General features: G+C 38.3%; 1 protein-coding gene across 1 annotated transcript; it reads left to right on the top strand.

Moving 5' to 3' along the window:
- Window positions 1–3,507: 3,507 nt before the first annotated feature.
- LOC109002240 (homeobox protein LUMINIDEPENDENS) lies at window positions 3,508–18,103 on the top strand. The gene is made up of 13 exons (XM_018979894.2): window positions 3,508–3,952; window positions 4,475–4,502; window positions 5,370–5,500; window positions 5,821–6,170; window positions 6,262–6,355; window positions 6,440–6,533; window positions 7,005–7,134; window positions 7,212–7,263; window positions 7,386–7,429; window positions 7,520–7,608; window positions 8,664–9,095; window positions 15,559–16,130; window positions 16,758–18,103. The coding sequence occupies exons 1-13, from the start codon at window positions 3,779–3,781 to the stop codon at window positions 17,607–17,609; spliced, it is 3,042 nt and encodes a 1,013-aa protein (XP_018835439.1). The 5' UTR covers window positions 3,508–3,778; the 3' UTR covers window positions 17,610–18,103.
- Window positions 18,104–18,820: the final 717 nt, after the last annotated feature.

Genomic DNA, 18,820 nt, shown 5'->3' on the forward strand with positions numbered 1-18,820 from the left:
GTGCAATGTTGAGATTAGAACCACTGCCCACAACTACAGAGTCATTAGCTTGGAAATGATGCTGGAAGTTCAGATTTTCAAGTGAAACAATGATATGTTGGTTGGTTCCACTGTCTGCCAACCAGGAGTCATTTTCTTCAACCTGAGCATTTATTTAGGCAACCATGGCAGCTATTTGGTGAGGAGGGTGTCTTCCTTGAAAAGAGTAATACATCCTATGAAAACAGTCAAGAGCTTGATGATTAGTTTTGCCACAAATTTGACAAGGGACACGAGTATTGTTTTGAAATATGGAGGCAGATTTGGTTGTAGAAGCTTGACAGGAAGTGTTGTGAGAAAGCTGCTGGTTTGATTGATTTGGAGTGAAAGATTTTGAACTGGTAGGCTGTTTAAATTTGTGAGGATTGAAGTTTTTATTGCCTTTGTTACTAAAGAGAGCAAATGAACTAGTTTTAGGTGATATACTTTTTTTGTTGAGATTCAAGCATAATTTCATGGTTTAGTAATTTTGCTTGAAAGTCAACAAAAGTCTTTAGGTTGGTACGAGTGACAAATGAAAAGGAGGTGACAAAAGGGTTGTATGATGGATGTAGCCCTCTGATGATGAAGGAAATTAAATCATCATCATCCACAGGCTTGCCAACAGCTGCATGCTAATCTGCCCAAGATTTGGCTAATTGCGGATATTGAGTGCAGGATTTAGAATCCTGTTTTAGTGTCTGAAGTTGTCTCTTTAGATGAGTAACTCAAGACCTAGAGTGAGAAGCAAACCGAGAGGCCAAGGAAATCTAAACTTGGCGTGAGGTGTTGAGTCCAAACACAATGGAAATGACACTCACAATTAGAGTTGCATTAATCCAACTCAGAATGTACTGATCCTTCTTATTCCAGAGAATATATGTTGGATTCAAAATGGGTGTAGACCCTTCTTGAGAAGGAAGAAATTGTGTGGGACATGGCTCAGTTCCATCTATGATTCCTATAAGATCATGGGCTTTTAACACTGGTAGGAATTGTGAAACCCACAGTAAATAGTTGTTATTGTCTAGTTTAATGAAAATGAGCTAAGTGAGATTAGGAATGAGAAAGGAGGCAACAAGGAGATATCTGACATTTTGAAAAGTGGTGTTAGCCTTTATAGCTCTTGATACCATGAAAGAATAAGAACAAAACAAAGAAGAGTTTGAAAAATGACTGTATATTTCATTTCATATTTACATATCCTTATATATATATACATCTTGTAGTGTAATGGGTAATTAAAGACAAGACTACAATGACATAAATACAAGATTATAGTATTAAGACAGTAAAGGAAAATTCCATAATCTTTTTCCCTCAAATCTTGACTATGTCAAAATTGGTAGATTCCATGATTTCAGCTTGGTGTGATCCCATGATTTTAGCAGTTCCAGCTTGGTGTTGAGTGGCAGATTGTTCTTCTATTTGTCTAGTGTAATTGCAGCATATTGGTTAACAGTTGGTTGGACAGAATGGAAATGAGAATGGTTGCTTCAGCCAGTGGGTTTCGAGGACTGGTTGCTCAAGTGCTAGGGTTTCAAATGCTCTATCGCTTTATTTCAATTGCTCGAGAATAAGGGATGGGCTTTCGCTTTTTTCTTTTTGAAAAATTAATGATGTGGCATTGCCACATCACAATGCCAAGTTAAGGAGGCAAATAGAGCAGTAACGTTTAGGGCTTGTTTGGAAAAATATTTTATCTCAAAATTTTCATCTCATCTCCTTCCCAAACATCATTCAAACACAAATATTTTCAAACTAATCTTTACAAATTTTTCAAAATTTCAAACAAAAAATAAAAAAGAATTTAACTTTTTCAAATTTCTAAACAAAAATAATATTAAAAAACTATATTCTATTAATATTTTAACTTCATAATATTTTTTATTCAACATTTTCTCTCTTTTTTCTCAAAACCCCATATAACATTAACTCAAACTATCTCACTACTATTCACAAACTATCTTATTATTATTCATAAAATTATCATCTTATCTTATTCCCCAAAATTCTGACATGGTGGGCCATGTCATTAAATAAAATGATTGTGTTTCATCCCCTTTTTTTGAAGAAGAAAACAGTGTGTTTCAATGCTATCCCCCTCTCTCTCTCTCTCTCCGCGAAAGCTGAAAACCTTCGAAGATTGACTTTTGCAGCTGCTATACATAAAGGAAAAAGACCCAGATCCTTGTCCCTAATTTTCCTGGTAATATTATTGAATTATTGTCATGGTGTGGCTTGTTCTTTTTTCCTTTTATTTCACACCGATTTGCGAATTTTGGAAGTTGTTTCGGTCAATTCTTAATCTGTTTATTTCATAAATCTATTTTGTAGTTTTTTTCTTCCTGTATCTTCTGGGTATGATGATGTTCAAGGATATGGGGTTTTTTTCGAGGATGATGATGTTCAAGGATATGGGTCTTTGTTCTCATATGGATTATCTGCCTCGGTTGGGGGAGGAGAGGTGGCTGCCCTGCCACCTGAAGTTGAAGCAATGATGGAGGATGATTATCATACTGATGAATAGGTAGATGTAGATTAGTTTGAAAGGAGGATGTGGAGGGACAAAATGCGCCTTAAATGGCTCAAAGAACAGAATAAATGTAAGGAAGGAATTGATATGGCAAAGCAGTGGCGGTCCCAAGAACAGGCAAGGAGGAAGACGATGTCGAGGGCACGAGATGGAATCCTGAAATACATGTTGAAGATGATGGGAGTTTGTAAAGCTCAAGGCTTTGTAAAACGATTGTGTTTCATCCCATTTTGGGTTTGGGGGCGCTCACAACCGGCCAACATCAACAAAAGCAGAAATTTGTTATCTGGAAAGATTAACAAGCAATAACAAAAATGGCTTTCGGGAAAATCGTGGAAATGAGTTTGGAAAAAATTTAGGAAATGAGTTTGAGAGAAATTTGTTAATCATGAAATCTAAGAGATGGGTTTGTTTTTCTTGGTGGAGAAATGCTTCAACGTCCTATTTCGTTGGTTGTGCTTTGGTCGGCCAGTTTTCTTTTCGTCGGTTGTGCTCTGGCTTGGTCTACTTCTCGCCTTTCATGTTTTGATTTTTGTTTTTTTATCCTTACATAAGTTGTGCCACATCTCCTGGTTATTAGGGGTGTAAAAAAAATCGACAAATCAGTTGAACCAGATCGGACGGGATTGAATCCACTGGTCTGATCCTGTTTGTAAGCAATCTGATGCGGTACCGATTCTTAAGAATCGAAATGAGTCATAAGTCGGTGCAGTACCAATTTTCATATTTTAAAAACCAGTTTAAACCGAACCGAACCGAACCGAACTGATATATATTTCTAATTTTTTGATGAGAGGGAGACGTTTGTGTATTTTGTACCTAAAAAAAATAAATAAACAAATAGATAAAAAATAGTCACGTAATAGGTGCAATATATGCACAGCTAGAATAGCTTATATGTAGCAATACTCAATTTCTAACCTTTTGATATTAATAACGTGCTTAGGGAAAGAATGGCAGGCGAGAAATCGATGTGCTAGAATGAAAACCCGCCAACATTAGTTAGCGCTCGTTGCGATTTTATCCACGTGCGAGTCTGAGTCTGGGCTTTACTTTCCTGTTTCGCTCGCACCTTTTTCCGAACGCTTCTCATTTTCGTTCTGTGATTATCAAACCCTAACCCTAAATTTTGAATATTTTTCTATAGCCACAGTTTAATCCTTGGATTCAGGTCCTTAATGCTTATTTCCACCCGTTTTGATACACGGAGCTTCGAGGTCGATAATGGAGGTCTTGAAGGACGAATTCTCGGAGCTAGAGATTGGGAGCTCCGTCGACTCGTTCCAGAGGTTTATGGACTCGCAGAGGGAGCTCTTCCACAGCCAGATCGACCAGCTCCAGAATATCGTTGTCACGCAATGCAAACTCACCGGCGTTAATCCTCTCTCTCAAGAGATGGTGAGCTTTCGATGATTCAACTCGTGTCTTGTACTTTGGTTGCACGAGGAAATAAAGGATAATTAACCTTAATTGGAATTTCTCTTGTTTCTCAGCAACCAAACATTGGGACAAAATAGAAGTATATATATGTCTATATATAATTCGCAAAAGCTATTATTCAGTTAACAATTTAGGTTACCGTTTTACATTTTATGTTGGTAGGTACATTAGCCCTTAATTTTGGACATTTGCTAAAGAACTTTTCACTTTTTTTTTTTTTTGCCTTTTTGCTGTGAAAGAGTTGAGGTTAGGTTACCAAATGTCTACTAGATGCTATTCTAAGTTTCATTGTCACATTGTACGTTGGGACTACTTGTTTTGTACATTTCGTGTTGTATGTAAATATGCTTGGTGGTACATATTCTAATATACCGTGACTGATTATTTGTTTCATATCATTCTTACTGGTTTTCTTCAGGAACAAACTTGTAGTTGCATTTTTTTCCATTTGCTCATAAACGTATTTTTTCCTTTTCACAGGCAGCTGGTGCTTTGTCAATAAAAATTGGTGAGTAATCATTGTGGGATTGATAATAGTGCACTAAAAATTTGAGCCTTTAACGTTTGAGCTACTGGTAATTTTCTTTAGAAATTTTGAGGCAGATATGCCGAGAATGTATCCTAATTCTGACCTAAGTCTTGTACTTATGATTGACATGATACCTTTCATTTTACAAGGGCTTCAATGAATGCTTGTTTATATTTGCACGATCTTTTTTACATTTGCCTTATGCATGCATGCTGGTTGCAGTCTATTTATCCTTTGATTCAATAAATGAGAGAATTATCCAGTTTGTACACCCAATTTTCAGTGAAAGAAATTATTTTTTTATAAGAAAATTAATACACAAGAAAAGTGACATTGCAGGACTCGAACTAGTGCCCTCCCTTCTGCAAGGGAGGCGCCTATCCATTGGACTAGGCATGCCCTTTAAAATATTTAAAACACGACCAGCATCAAAATATTGAAACAGGAACTTTATTTATACCTTTTTAATTTTATTTTTTTGTTCTCCTATTAGATAAAAGACTTAAGACCAAAAGGCATCGTTTGTTGCTGATTGCAGGTTAATTTTTTCCCTAGATGCATTAAGATATCTGAAATGAATTTTATTGAATATTGATCTCTGCTGGGTGTTGAGCTTGCCTTATTTGATCAATGGGTTAAACAATTATTGGAGTGTTTCAAAATGTATTGTTGTTACAATGGGTTATCATTATTTTTGTTTATCATAGGAGGTAAATGAGCTATAAAAGTTAGGTTTGTGCTCATTGATTTTTCCTATTAATTGAATTTGCTTTTTGTGCTTATGAAGTATTGTTTTCCTGGCACACATATGGTCGCTGTTTGACTAAAACATTGTTGATTTTGCAGGAAAAAGGCCTAGGGATTTGCTAAACCCTAAGGCTGTAAAGTATATGCAATCGGTTTTCTCTATTAAAGATGCTATTAGTAAGAAGGAATCCCGTGAGATCAGTGCTCTTTTTGGAGTCACAGTCACACAGGTATTTTTAGTTCTAATTTTCTTGCTTTTGTCTTTCATTTAAATGCTTTTTGAACGGAATGTGTGGATATTGAACTTCCCGTACCCATCCTGAACTCTGCCTGATATTAATAGATGCCATAAAGGTTATTGATGGCTTCTTTTATTGACTAATTATTTCTTATTTTCGTATTATCCTGATGTGATTTTTTCTTTCCTAATATAACCATCTTTCAAAGGAGCTGATCTAGCAACTTATTTATGAATGAAAATGTTTTTGTTTGAATTCCTCCACTTTTGAAAGTCAATTTCTTTACACCTGGGTGTTTTGTTGATTTATAGGTTCGTGATTTTTTTAATAGTCAACGGTCAAGGGTAAGGAAACTAGTCCGGCTGTCAAGGGAGAAGGCCATGAGATCCGGCGCATGTAAAGAACCACATGATGGTGCCCTAATAAGTTCTGATCCTACGATACCTATTGATTTGGTTCCCTTAGACTCTGTTGGTCCTGCTAGTGTCGAAGAAGCCCCATCTTGTTCAACACAGGATGATGCTCTACCTGGCTTAGATGATGAAGAAAAACATTTTGTTGAAAATATTTTCATTTTAATGCGGAAAGAAGAAACTTTTTCCGGGCAGGTGAAACTGATGGAGTGGATCTTGCAGATACAAAATTCTTCAGTATTATGTTGGTACTCGTCGAATCACTTTTTGAGGCTGTCGGTATATTTGTTATATTTTGTCTTGCTTGCTTGATCCAACTGTCCTCTACTATATTTACAGGTTTTTAAGTAAAGGTGGTGTTATGATTTTGGCTACTTGGTTGAGTCAAGCTGCTGTCGAAGAGCAAACAAGCGTTCTTCTTGTAATTCTTAAGGTATATACATATTTGTGCTGTTAATTAACTGTGTACTTGCTTTATATACATTTCTCAGGATTTCAATGGTTACTTGTTTTCTAGGTTCTTTGTCATATGCCTCTCCATAAAGCTCTCCCTGTACATATGTCAGCCATTCTGCAAAGTGTTAACAGACTGCGATTTTATAGGACATCAGGTGTGTTCTTTTTGCAGTGACTATTCTGCACCTGTACTCTCCTTCTCCGTCGCCTCATATTTTTCTACTGCTCACCTCATATTTTTCTACTGCTTACCTGTACTCTGGTGGAATGGAGAATGCCTCAAGTATATGAATTGTGGAGTCTTCTTTTCCCTTTTATATGATAACTCAGGGTTTGTTAATGCCAGAACAAGGCGCTGACTTCATAATTCTTTCTAAATCATTTTTTACTATATATATATATATACATCTGAAGTCTTGTGTGCTTTTGGATGCTAGATGATTAGGAGATAGTTTATTAAAAAATGTACAGGTGAAAATATCATCAAAGCATTGGTTTTTCCATTTTCTTCGTAGATGATTTTAACCTTTTGAAGCATTGAAGACTGTTTTTTAGGATGCTGCTGTTGTATTTCTTTTTGCACCCTGTGATACTTTTGAATCTCATTTATCTGATTTGAAGATCAGACATATCAAACAGGGCAAGAGTTTTGTTATCGAGATGGAGCAAATTATTAGCAAGAAGCCAAGCATTGAAGAAACCTAATGGCATGAAATCTGCCAGTGACATTCATAATGATATAATGCTGAAGCAGAGGCAAGTCATATCTTTACCTCTTATCCTTGGAAGATTTGTAAAATTAGTTTTTAATAATTGCACTCTACTTTTTGCAGTATTGAGGATATAGTGGGTGAAGAATCATGGCACTCTAGTATCGATATTCCTGTAAGCACTAAGGATTTACTACCTATTTTCTAAATGGGGGTTTTTGTTGTGCAATGTTTCAACTCTTATTTTAAAAAAAAATGTTTCAACTCTTATTTTCTTTCATTTTTTTGGCTGTACAGGAAGACATTCTTGCTCCTCCTTATGGAAATTTAGAGCATTCAAGGTGGGTATTTTTTTTTTTTGGTGACATAATTTAGGTCAGTTGGCCTTTTTTTGGTAGTTGTGGAACTATTGAGCACATATTTCTTTTCAGAAAATTGGAATCTCCACAAGCACTGAAACTTTTACCAGCATCTTCAGATGACTCAAATAGGAAGCAAATTCTCGGTGTCTCTTCATCCCGTATCCTTGGTGTTGCTAATTTGCTCTCTCTCTCTCTCTCTCTCTAAATTTTAATTTGTAAAAAAAGCAATGACTAACATATTTGGAGGGCTTACAAGAGAATACTCAAAAAAAAAAAAATCATTAGTATAGGAATTACATCTCTTATTAGTATTGACTTCTAACTTTATATGAAGTCTGGTTACTTGGGCTGTTTTACCTTTTATATCTTTGCATCTGCATCTATTTAGTCTGTGCTTTTTTCGGCTGAAAGTATTTTCTGGGAAAACATTTTCATCTCTTGTCCCTTTTGGAAAGGGCAGAAAAAAGAGGTTGATGGAAAATGGCTAGTGAGTGAATGGGAAAATCATGTGCATGTCGTGGAAAATGACTTCTTACCCCTCTTCAGGGCAGTAAGTCATTTTCCACTGCTTGCTTTATGCGTTTTTCTTCACCTAGGTAATAAATAGACTTTTTTGCTCAAATAAAAAACAAAGAATCTTCTGCTGAAAGAATTTTGTTATTGCAAATAATCTTAAAGATTATTAGATATGATGTTTTCTCCCCTTACATGCTCTCTCTCTCTCTCTCTCCATTCCGTCACTTTGCATTTATAGCGAATCTAAAAAATTATAATTGCAAATAAATAGTCATAAAAATCATTAGATTGATTTTCTATTTTTCCAGAGTAAATTAATATTATGATTAAAATGATTAATATGTGACAGTTATATAAACACAGTCATGTTTTCAATGCAACCAAACACCAAAAATTATTTTATGTATCTTTTTCAGGGTGTCAACTAAACATCAGAAAATTAGTAGTTTTTCCCAAAAATATTTTCATCTGAACATATTTTCCTCATTTTACGTTGAAACAAACGTAGCAGTGATAGTTATATATATATATATATATATCAGTGGATCTTTTTCATGAAGTAGTGGTCATTACATAAAAAATGCATATTCTACATACAACAAGATGTGTACAAGAAAGTCATCTTTCTAGAAATAAAAAGGATACAGGAAAATCATGTAAGACTAACTAAGCCTGTTAGATCCTTAGCTGGTAACAGAAAGCAGAGAACGCAGAAAAGTTCAGATGGTGGAACAGCCGGTTCAAAAAATGGGAGGCAGAAGCCAACAGGCCACAAGAGCAGCACCTGTAAGTCGAGGCCGTCCAATGTCTGCCGATGACATTCAAAAGGCGAAAATGCGTGCTCTATTCATGCAAAGCAAGTATGGGAAAACTGGTTCTTCTAATGATAGTAAAGAAGCAAAAACTGAAGGTCTTAACAAACCTTCAAACACTCAGCCCAACACTTCAAATCCCGTATCTAAAGTTGCTCTTTGGCCTAAAACTGAGGAAGAAAAGAAACCTGTCGTACACCCATTGAAAAATTCTAAGAGGTCAGAAACTCCTCTTGATACAATGCTGAAAATGAATTCAAAGGAGCCTTTATGGGAGCTGTGCGGGAGGGTTCAGATCCCATGGCAGATGCCACCAGGTACATCTGCTTTTAGTGCTTCTTTATTGGTTTCTTTTGTTTGCCAATAATATTATTTGTTGAAAGAATAGCTGTCTTGACAGCAAAATTAACTGAGCAGTTGAAAAGTTCCCTGAATCTTATGTGATAGAGAGGAAAAACTTGAGTAGTCCCACATTTTTCATTGGAGGGAGATTCATATGGTCATTGTCAACTGCAGATGTTAAGTCCATGTCCCCTCCCCTTTCTGCTTTCCCCTTCAACTATTTTCATTTCTACTTTTATGACTTGGATTGGAATTTGTGTATAGAACTTGAGAGTTGGACATTTTTTCAGTTGTATACCTTTCTTTTGTTCCCCGTGTTCGTCTTAGGTAATTATTGAAATTGCTCACAAGAAAAGTTATTGTAGAAAGCAAATGATATTATTTAACTGTCTCTTGATATCAATGAAATTAGAGTATTAGGACCATTTGGGGGCTGGACGGGAGGTTGTTCACAAATTTGATGACACCCTGTACCCCCCTTAATCTTTTGGCAATGGTGATACTGTTGTTTATTCACCGTGGCTTTCACTTTGGGTAGCCTTTTCAATGCATGTGCTTGTGTACCATTATATAGGACTTTGCGAATTGCTTCCCAGGAATCATAATAACTGTGCATCTGATGATTTTGGTAGAATGGATGAGATATCATTAATCCTTTCAAGCTGATGTATCATCCAAGATTTTATAAATCATTGTAATTTTTTTGGATTATTAGACAAAAGATTTTCATTTGTATAGCAATTGAATATGGCCCTTAAACTTTGCCATAGATCTTCAGCATGAGTATCATTTGTACATTGCAATTGGAGTGGGAATTCTGCCCCTTCAGTACATTATTCACTGCTGCAACCCTTTTTATGGAGCAAACTCTATTGGGAGCATGCCTTTACTTCAATGAGTCATTACCAGGAGTTCGATAGGAGAAGATGCGTTGACCGGAGGCAGAAATTTGTAATAGGGTCTTCGTATGCTGTTGAAAATAAAATCATTCTGTTCTGTTTGTCCTGGTATATAACTTCATTTAATTAACAGACACTACGAGCTTATTTTCACATCTTCAGGACCTCATTCCCACTACCTTATTTGTTTTCCCTTCTTATTATTGATCTGGTTATATCCACGGGGGTTTTTGTTTTAACTCGGAATCAAATAATTCAAAGCTATGGAATTTGAAAATTTTCAATTTTCCTTTTCTATGTGGTGTTTGAATGCCTCCCCAATCACTTTGCTGCCCAATAATGAGCGTGCCTTCTATTTTCGTGAATTTTGAACACATTATTGTATGTGAGAGGCTAAATGACATGGCTGCTGTATATAAAGTGGTGAAAAACTAGAAGCCTGCATGACTAGTAGGCATAAAGTAATGATTGGAGAGTTTGGTATGGATGTCTTTTGATTTCTAGTAGATTGTAAGATTGATCGCACTCAAAATAGAAATTTACTTGCCACTTTCTCCTGTGTGGTGAAATTACTATTGAATTTATATATGGCTTGCTTGCAGCTCAGAATCAGTTTGTTAGATTCTAAAGACGGCTTTGACAGTAAACTTTTATCTATCTGGCAATCTTCAGTTTGTCAAATATATTTGTTAGGCCGTTGTATCACCATTGTATGCCAGGTATATTGCGGGAAGCAGTCATTTGATTCTAGTCGTGCAACTTCTATGGGGTGCAAGTGGTTAATTGACTGACTGCAGAAATAAGTCAACCACCTTTAATCTTCATTTGATTTTATTGTTTTTCTTCCAAACATTGTAGGAAATAAGGGTATGATTACCTAATTACCAATTTAGTATATAGCGAAGGGGTCGGCCTTTCCTCAATGAAACCCAAAATTGTGTCATGGAATGTCCGCGGGCTCAACAAGGTTAATAAGCGTCTTCAAATAAGGAACTTGCTGCGGGAATGGAAGGCGGACATTGTTTGTTTACAGGAGACAGATGAAATTAATTACTAGAAGAGTTGTACGAAGTTTGTGGAGTTGTGTACAAGTGGATTGGGTGTATTTGGCCTTAAATGGGGCGTCAGGAGGTGTGTTGATGATGTGGGATAAAAGGGTGGTGGAGAAAAGAGAAGAGTTTATAGGGGCGTACTTGGTATAATGCTCCTTTATGAGTGTAACAAATAACTTTTTGTGGGCCTTTGCTGGTGTATATGGACCAAACTTAGACAATGACAGAAGACTATTGTGGGAAGAACTAGCTGGAATACATAGTTTGTGGGACCTCCCATGGTGCATTGGTGGAGATTTTAATAGGGGTGGGCAACAGGAGACTATTGTGGGAAGAACTAGTTGGAATACATAGTTTGTGGGACCTCCCATGGTGCATTGGTGGAGATTTTAATAGGGGTGGGCAGCGGGGCCCCGCACCTCGCTGTCCCACCCCCGTTCACTCAGCCCCTGCCCTGCAAGGCAAGACACTGGCGGGAGTGGGGGGCGGTATGGCCCCATCCCCCACCCCGCACCCAATTTTTTTTTTTTTTTTTATATAAATATATATTTATATATAAATATATATTATTTTTACTATATATAAATATATTAATATGCATTAAATAGAACTTTTACTTGATGCTTTGTGTAAGTTGTAGTGTAGTAAGGTGACCCTTTTATAGATTGCCTTGACAATACAAGTCTCACACTTAAGCAATGTGATACTCTTGTGTTACACTACAACTTACACAAAATATGCGCTAGCAAATTTAAAAATTACGTAGTTTTTAAATTATAGTCATATTTACAAATTTAAATTTACAATGAGTCCAAAAATTTGTTTTTGATCACTTTTGGACCCAAAAATAATTTTTGGGCCTAGTGGACTGTAGTCCATTATTGAAGTGGGCGGGGGGTAGGGGGCGAGGCGGATTGTGAGTCCGACCCCGGGATGCGGGGGCGGGGGGCAAGGAGGGGCTACCCCGCACCGTATGGTGCAGGTAACACCCATAGATTTTAATGTCATGAGATTTTCAAGTGAATGTTCCGAAAATAGAAGAGAGCGGCCAACAATGATAAGAGTTCTCGGAGTGCATCTTTGATTTAAACCTAGTGGATCTGCCACTAGTGGGGGGTTCTTTCACGTGGTGGAATAATCTGACGGGGTCTCGATTGGATAGATTCCTGATATCGCCAGAATGGGAGTCATTTTCTGGATGTTTGGCCAAAGAGAATGCCTCATCTTTGCTCGGATCATTGGCATATCATGCTAGATTGTGGTGGCATCCAACGAAGGCGCAGGTATTTCAAATTTGAAAATATGTGGTTGAAATCTGAAGGTTTTGTGGATAGAGTTAGACAGTGGTGGGCATCATATCAGATACAGGGGACCCCTAGCTTCACCTTTGCAAGAAAAGTGAGATCTAAAAAAAGATTTAAAGCTTTGGAACATGCAGTCTTTTGGTGACGTAGGGGAACACAAGAAAAGCAAGGGGTTGGAGATTGAAGAATTAGAGAGGTTACAAGATGACCGACCTCTTACACAGGAAGAAGTAACTCGGAAGATAGGGTTGGTGGCAGAGCTTGAGAGGATTATCTTATTAGAAGAGACCTATTGGCGTCAAAAATCAAGAGCATTGTGGTTAAAGAAAGGAGATCGTTGCACGGAGTTTTTCCACCGAATAGCCAACTCTCATAGAAGAAACAACAACATTGAGATGCGAAGAATTAATGGAGTGGATTGTGGGAAGAGCAGGTGATTCACAATCATGTAGTTGATTTCTATGAGCAGCTACTTTCCGAACAGATGGGATGGAGGCCTACGCTTGATGGGCTTGGTTTTGATTCCATTGGGCCATATGATGTTTGTCGATTGGAGAGTCCTTTTGAGGAGGCGGAGGTTTACGAAGTGGTGAGGAAAATGGTTAAAGACAAGGCACTGGGTCCCGATGGTTTCTCTATGGGTTTCTTTCAAACATGCTGGGACATGTTAAAGAATGATCTAATGAAGGTGTTTCAAGAGTTCTTCTCAGCTAAAAATTTTGAAAAAAGCCTTAACGCCACTTTTATCGCTTTGATACCAAAGAAGGTTGGGGCTGTGGAGATTAAGGAGTTTCGGCCTATTAGTTTGGTAAGTGGGGTTTATAAGATAATCTCCAAGGTGCTTGCGAACCGTCTAGGTGAGGTATTGGGGCAGATAATTACAAAATCCCAAAATGCATTTGTAAAGGGTAGACAGATTCTAGGCGCGGTTCTTATTGCCAATGAATGCCTTGACAGTAGACTGAAAGCTAGCACTGCAGGCATCATTTGCAAGCTAGACATGGTGAAGGCGTATGATCACGTTAACTAGGATTTCCTTCTTATCTTCTTGGGGGGTGTGGTTTAGGGGAGAGGTGGCGATCGTGGATCCGCTGGTGCATATCAACGGTGAAATTCTCGGTTTTGATAAACGGAAGCCCAGTTGGCTTTTTTCATAGCACACGAGGTTTATGACAAGGAGATCTGTTGTCTCCATTACTTTTTGTTATTGTGATGGAGGCGCTAAGTAGAATGACATCAGCAATGTTTAATAATGGTTTCGTGGCTGGCTTCTCGGTTGCTACCCCGGAGAGGGGAATTATTAATATTTCCCATTTGTTTTTTGCAGATGACACACTTATATTTTGTGAGGCAGATCTAAACCAGGTTCAAGCACTGAAAGCTCTTCTCTTTTGCTTTGAAGCAGCGTACGGGTTGAAGGTGAATTTTGATAAATCAGGGATGGTGCCAATTGGAGAGGTTCAATACATAAGACGGTCGCTAACACTCTAGGGTGTAAGATTGCCTCTTTCCTTATGACTTACCTTGGAGTTCCATTAAGGGCTACCTCGAGAGCGTATTTGTTATGGGACACAGTGATTGAGAAGGTAGAGAGTGGAGACTGGCAGGATGGAAGAGAATGTACCTGTCAAAAGGTGGTAGGATTACCTTGATTAAGAGTACATTACCTAATTTACCTACTTATTTCTTATCTCTTTTCCCTATCCTGGCAAGCGTGGCGGTTCAAATTGAGAAACTTCAACGTGACTTCATGTGGAGTGGTGTGGGGGAGGAGTTCAAATTCCACCTCGTAAGTGGGAGAAGGTGTGTCGCCCTATCTCCAATGGTGGATTAGGTATTAAAAATATGAGAATTTTTAATCGGGTGCTACTTGGCAAATGGTTGTGGAGATACAATAAGGAACTAGAAGCCCTAAGGAAGCTGGTGTCGGAGAGCAAATATGGAGGACTATGGGGAGGATGGTGTACTAAAGAAGTGAGGGGCTCATGGAGTGGGGTTGTGGAAACATATAAGAAGAGGATGGGAGGTATTCACTAGACAAACTAGATTTCTTGTGGGTATGGGTTCCATGATTCAATTCTGGAGTGATAACTAGTGTGGTAACAGTGCTCTACAGGATGTATTTCATTCACTTTTCCGGTTTGCAAGTGCCAAAGATGTTTCAGTGGCTGAAGTCATGGTGATAGCGGGGGAGCAAATCCAGTGGAATATCAATTTTAGTCGAGTGGCACAAGACTGAGAAATGAGTAGTTTTAAAGAATTTTTCAGCCTCTTATACTCTATAAAATCAAGCAACCAACAGGAAGATATGTTGTGGTGGACACAAGTAGGTAAAGGCTCTTTCTTGGTTCGCTCTTACTACAAGTCCCTCACACAAGAGCCCAATATTCAGTTTCCATGGAGAAGGCTATGGGGACATAAGGGACCACCCAAAGCAGCCTTCTTTGTGTGGACAACTTCATTGGGTAAGATCCTCACAACAGACAATTTGAGGAAACGGAGGGTGATCATCGCAGATTGGTATTGTATGTGTAGGAAAGGGGGCGAGTCGGTGGACCATCTTCTTTTACATTGTGAGACAACTAGGGTGTTATGGAATGAAGTGTTTAGTAGAGTAGACTTGGATTGGGTTATGCCCGAGACAGTGGTGGCAGTTCTGGCCAGCTAGAAAAATCTAAGAGACATTAAACATATTAAAGCTGTGTGGAAGATGGTCTCCATATGCGTCATGTGGTGTTTGTGGCAAGAGCGCAATGAACGGACTTTTGAAGACAAGGAGAGATCGCTAGAGGAACTAAAAACTTTTTTTATTAGAACTCTTATGTATTTGGGCCACTGCTGTTGATTTTGATGTCATGGATCTACATGATTTTCTTGTTTCTATTGCGCCTACTTAGATAGGGCATACTTTCTGTATTTGTACTGGGCTATGCCTATTTGTTGATTAATAATACTTATTTACATCTAAAAAAAAAAGTATGTAGCGAAGTCCAAGATGGCAAGATGCTCCACATGTATGTTGTGCAGTAATAATGAACCGCAACACTTGCATTAGCTTGGTTTTTCTCGTCCTTTCCTGGATTCCTTTGAAAGTTCTTAAGTTTTGTTAGTGGAGGACTCTTTTCTGTGTTTCAATAAACTTTCTGCCGACTGCAGCCATTTATGCCCTCTTCCTTTCTGCAGAAATGATACACGATGATGTTTGGAGAGTCGGTGCCGGTGAGAATAGCAAAGAGGTAGAAGTCCAGAAAAACAGAAACCGCCGTGAGAAGGAAACTATTTACCAGACAGTCCTGGAGATCCCATCCAATCCCAAGGAACCATGGGACATTGAAATTGACTATGATGACACGCTGACCCCAGAAATCCCAACCGAACAGCTGCCCGATGCTGACAGTTCAGAACCACAGGTTGCTTCTAATCAAGATGTAAACAATGCTGTTTCTTTAGAACCCACCTCGTCTCAAGTTGGTAATGCAAGTACAGCCGAACCAGATCTTGAGTTGCTTGCAGTTCTGCTGAAAAACCCTGAATTGGTATATGCATTGACGTCTGGACAAGCTGGAAATTTATCAGATGAACAAACTGTGAAACTGCTCGATATGATCAAGGCTGGTGGGGCTGGTTTTAATATGTTAGGCGGAAAAGCGGAGGAGCAGGCTGGTGGGGCTGGTTTTAATATGTTAGGCGGAAAAGCGGAGGAGCAGGTCCAAGTTTCACTTCCATCCCCGACTCCCTCCAGCAATCCTGGAACGGTGTGTTACTTTGGGCCCATGCCTGCTACTTTTGCCTGATATCTCACGTATTTACTCCAAAGTTGCGAGGGTGGCTCCATTTGCCCTCCACTTTGCCATTCATTACCAAGGATAGTAAATAGTGCTACCCCTTTCTTGAAAGCCATTAATTTAAAATTAAAAAAAAAATTGAAAACCCATGCATTTGGTGATTATCCCAACAGCAGAAGGTTATTTCACGGTCTCTCTCGCTGGTGGGAGTTCATACACGTCCATATATATATATATATGTGTGTGTGTGTGTGTGTGTGTATACGCGTATACATACATATATTTATTAAATTTTTTAACAACCAAAAATGTCATTGCCACTCGGACGTGTGGCAACTTTAGAATATGAATCTGACGTCAGATTTATCCTTCCATGGAAGATTCTTGCGTCCCATGCATAGCTTTGAAACCAGTGACTGACTAACAATTTGTAGAACTCTTGTTGCCATCTTTGGTAAAATACTATTTAGTAAATAATATTCTTTTTTGGTATAAAAAATAAAACTGTTATTATTAAAGAACTACTCTTGTTTTTGTGTTTTTTCTTTCTTTCTTTGACCTCTTTTCTAATCTGCCTTTCCCTGATGAATTTTACAGAGTGGATGGGGAGCAGAAGTTGCGAAGAATCCATTCTCGCAACAAACGTCAATGGCTAACAGAGCTGCCTACACTTCGCAAGGATTAGCTACCACCGGCTTGGTGTTCTCTCAAGCTACAACATCTAACCTTGTTCAACCACAGCAGCAGCCAGCAAGAATGGCCACTTATTCATTGCCTCAAACGACTACAACCATACCCGAAAACCAGCTGCCTTCTATTGTTCACCACAATCGACTTACCAATTCTCCAATATTGCAAACACCGGCCTCAGAAGTAGTCGTAACCACAAAGAATTTGTCTGCCATGGGCGCTTCCTTGCATAACTTGTCAACTGCAGCTGTCACACCAAATGCCCCCGCTTCCTTCCCATCACTTCCTTTAATGCAAACTCCGGCGCGGCCCCAAACAGTATCTCAATCACTGAATCCATCACCCCTTTTGTCTGAGCCTCGGATACCTGCAGCTCAATACTCTAGAACCCCAATCGGAAAACTAGACCCTGTTTCTGACTCTGTTTGGAGAGCAAGCCAGGGTCTGCCTCCAAATTATCATTCTCAAGCTAATCAAAATAACTATAATGCAATGGTTGGAGGATCTAGGCAGCCTCCGTTGCAGCCAGGTCCTTCTTGGGAGAGAAATGAATATGTTGTTGGGGAAGAATTTGAATCATGGAGCCCAGAGAATAGCCCTACTCGAACCACAGACTACATGTCGGGACGGAATTTTCCTGAACCGAGAACGAACCCGGGGTGGAATTATAGGCCTGACCGGTCTAGACAACGGAATTTTTCTGGTTACCGGGACCATAATAGGTATGGAGACAGAAAGTGGCGTGACCGGAGGCACTGAATTTGTACTTAAATTTGGCTTGATCTTGCACTGCCCGACTGGCAATTTTCCTGATATAGAGGGATTTGTGAATAACGGAGTTTTTCGCATGGGAGTTGGGAGGTTTCAGGATTACAATGGGTTTCGGTACGAGGACAATATTAGAATTCAGTTGACTTTATTGACGCCATTGCAGCAATCTCAGAGATGTTCATAACTTTTCGTTATTAATCGGATTAAAATGGTCTAAAAGCTTGCCAATTTTGTTTTTCTTCTGGACCGTCCTTCCTCACAAAAAGCAACTTAAAAGCCTGGCTGACCAATAAAATGGAAATATGGGCTTCTTCGACGAGTTGTCTCATATAAACAACCATACAGTTTCCCCAATGGCTACCTACCTCAAGGAAAACAGGATCGCATTATTTGTGTATTTAATTGAAGAACTTCTACAAATTGATGTGATATCATAGGGTTTGTTAAATCTATTTTACAAGAAAAGTAATTTTATAATTTAACATATCACATCAAGTGATCTCATTTTGTAGATTTAGTTTTGTGTAATTCATTTATGGTTAAAATATTTCCTATTTATTTAACTTCCAAGTTTAATGGGCTCCGTTGGCCGAATTATATTACCCAGTTTTTGGGATTTGAAGGGCTTCATCGACGAGTTGGCTCATCTAGAATTAATCCAACTGGTAAAAAAAAAAAAAAAAGGGCTTGAGGGCGAATTCCATTAGGACTCTCTAGCTAGGCTCTATTTGATTTGAAACACTTATTTTCCTTTCTGATTTATTTTTTGTAACATTTATTCTGCTAAGGTTGCTAAGGTGATTTAGTTAAGAGAAAATATAAATATCAGCCTACTGTTTGTTGAAGCCGCCGCACACTCAGTGGATTGAGTGAAAAAAAAAAAAAAAATCTATGTGGTGTGCTGCGGCTTCAGGCTGATGCGCAGCACAGCCCTTTAGTTAATAAAAATATTCTCGTTATGCAAGGAGAAAAAGAAAATGTAATGCTTTTTTACCCCGTACCATAATTGGAAACAACGGTATTGCAATATGAGCTTCTCGACTTACGTCGTTCATTTTAAATTAATATAAAGTGCTTCAGATTATATATATATATATATATTTGGGTAAAATTACTATTTAGATTTGTCAGGAAGAATGACAATATGTGATATTACTCGTGAATCCAACACGAATACAACATGACACGACAATAAATTA

This window comes from Juglans regia, chromosome 11 (genome assembly GCF_001411555.2).
Source record: "Juglans regia cultivar Chandler chromosome 11, Walnut 2.0, whole genome shotgun sequence".
Classification (NCBI taxonomy): domain Eukaryota; kingdom Viridiplantae; phylum Streptophyta; class Magnoliopsida; order Fagales; family Juglandaceae; genus Juglans; species Juglans regia.

Excerpts from the sequence above, each read along its gene's own strand:
- LOC109002240 (XM_018979894.2), top strand. The coding sequence starts at position 3,779 with ATGGAGGTCTTGAAGGACGAATTCTCGGAGCTAGAGATTGGGAGCTCC. Across the intron at positions 7,264-7,385 it reads ACTCTAGTATCGATATTCCT|GAAGACATTCTTGCTCCTCC; the intron begins GTAAGCACTAAG and ends TTGGCTGTACAG. Across the intron at positions 7,430-7,519 it reads GGAAATTTAGAGCATTCAAG|AAAATTGGAATCTCCACAAG; the intron begins GTGGGTATTTTT and ends ATTTCTTTTCAG.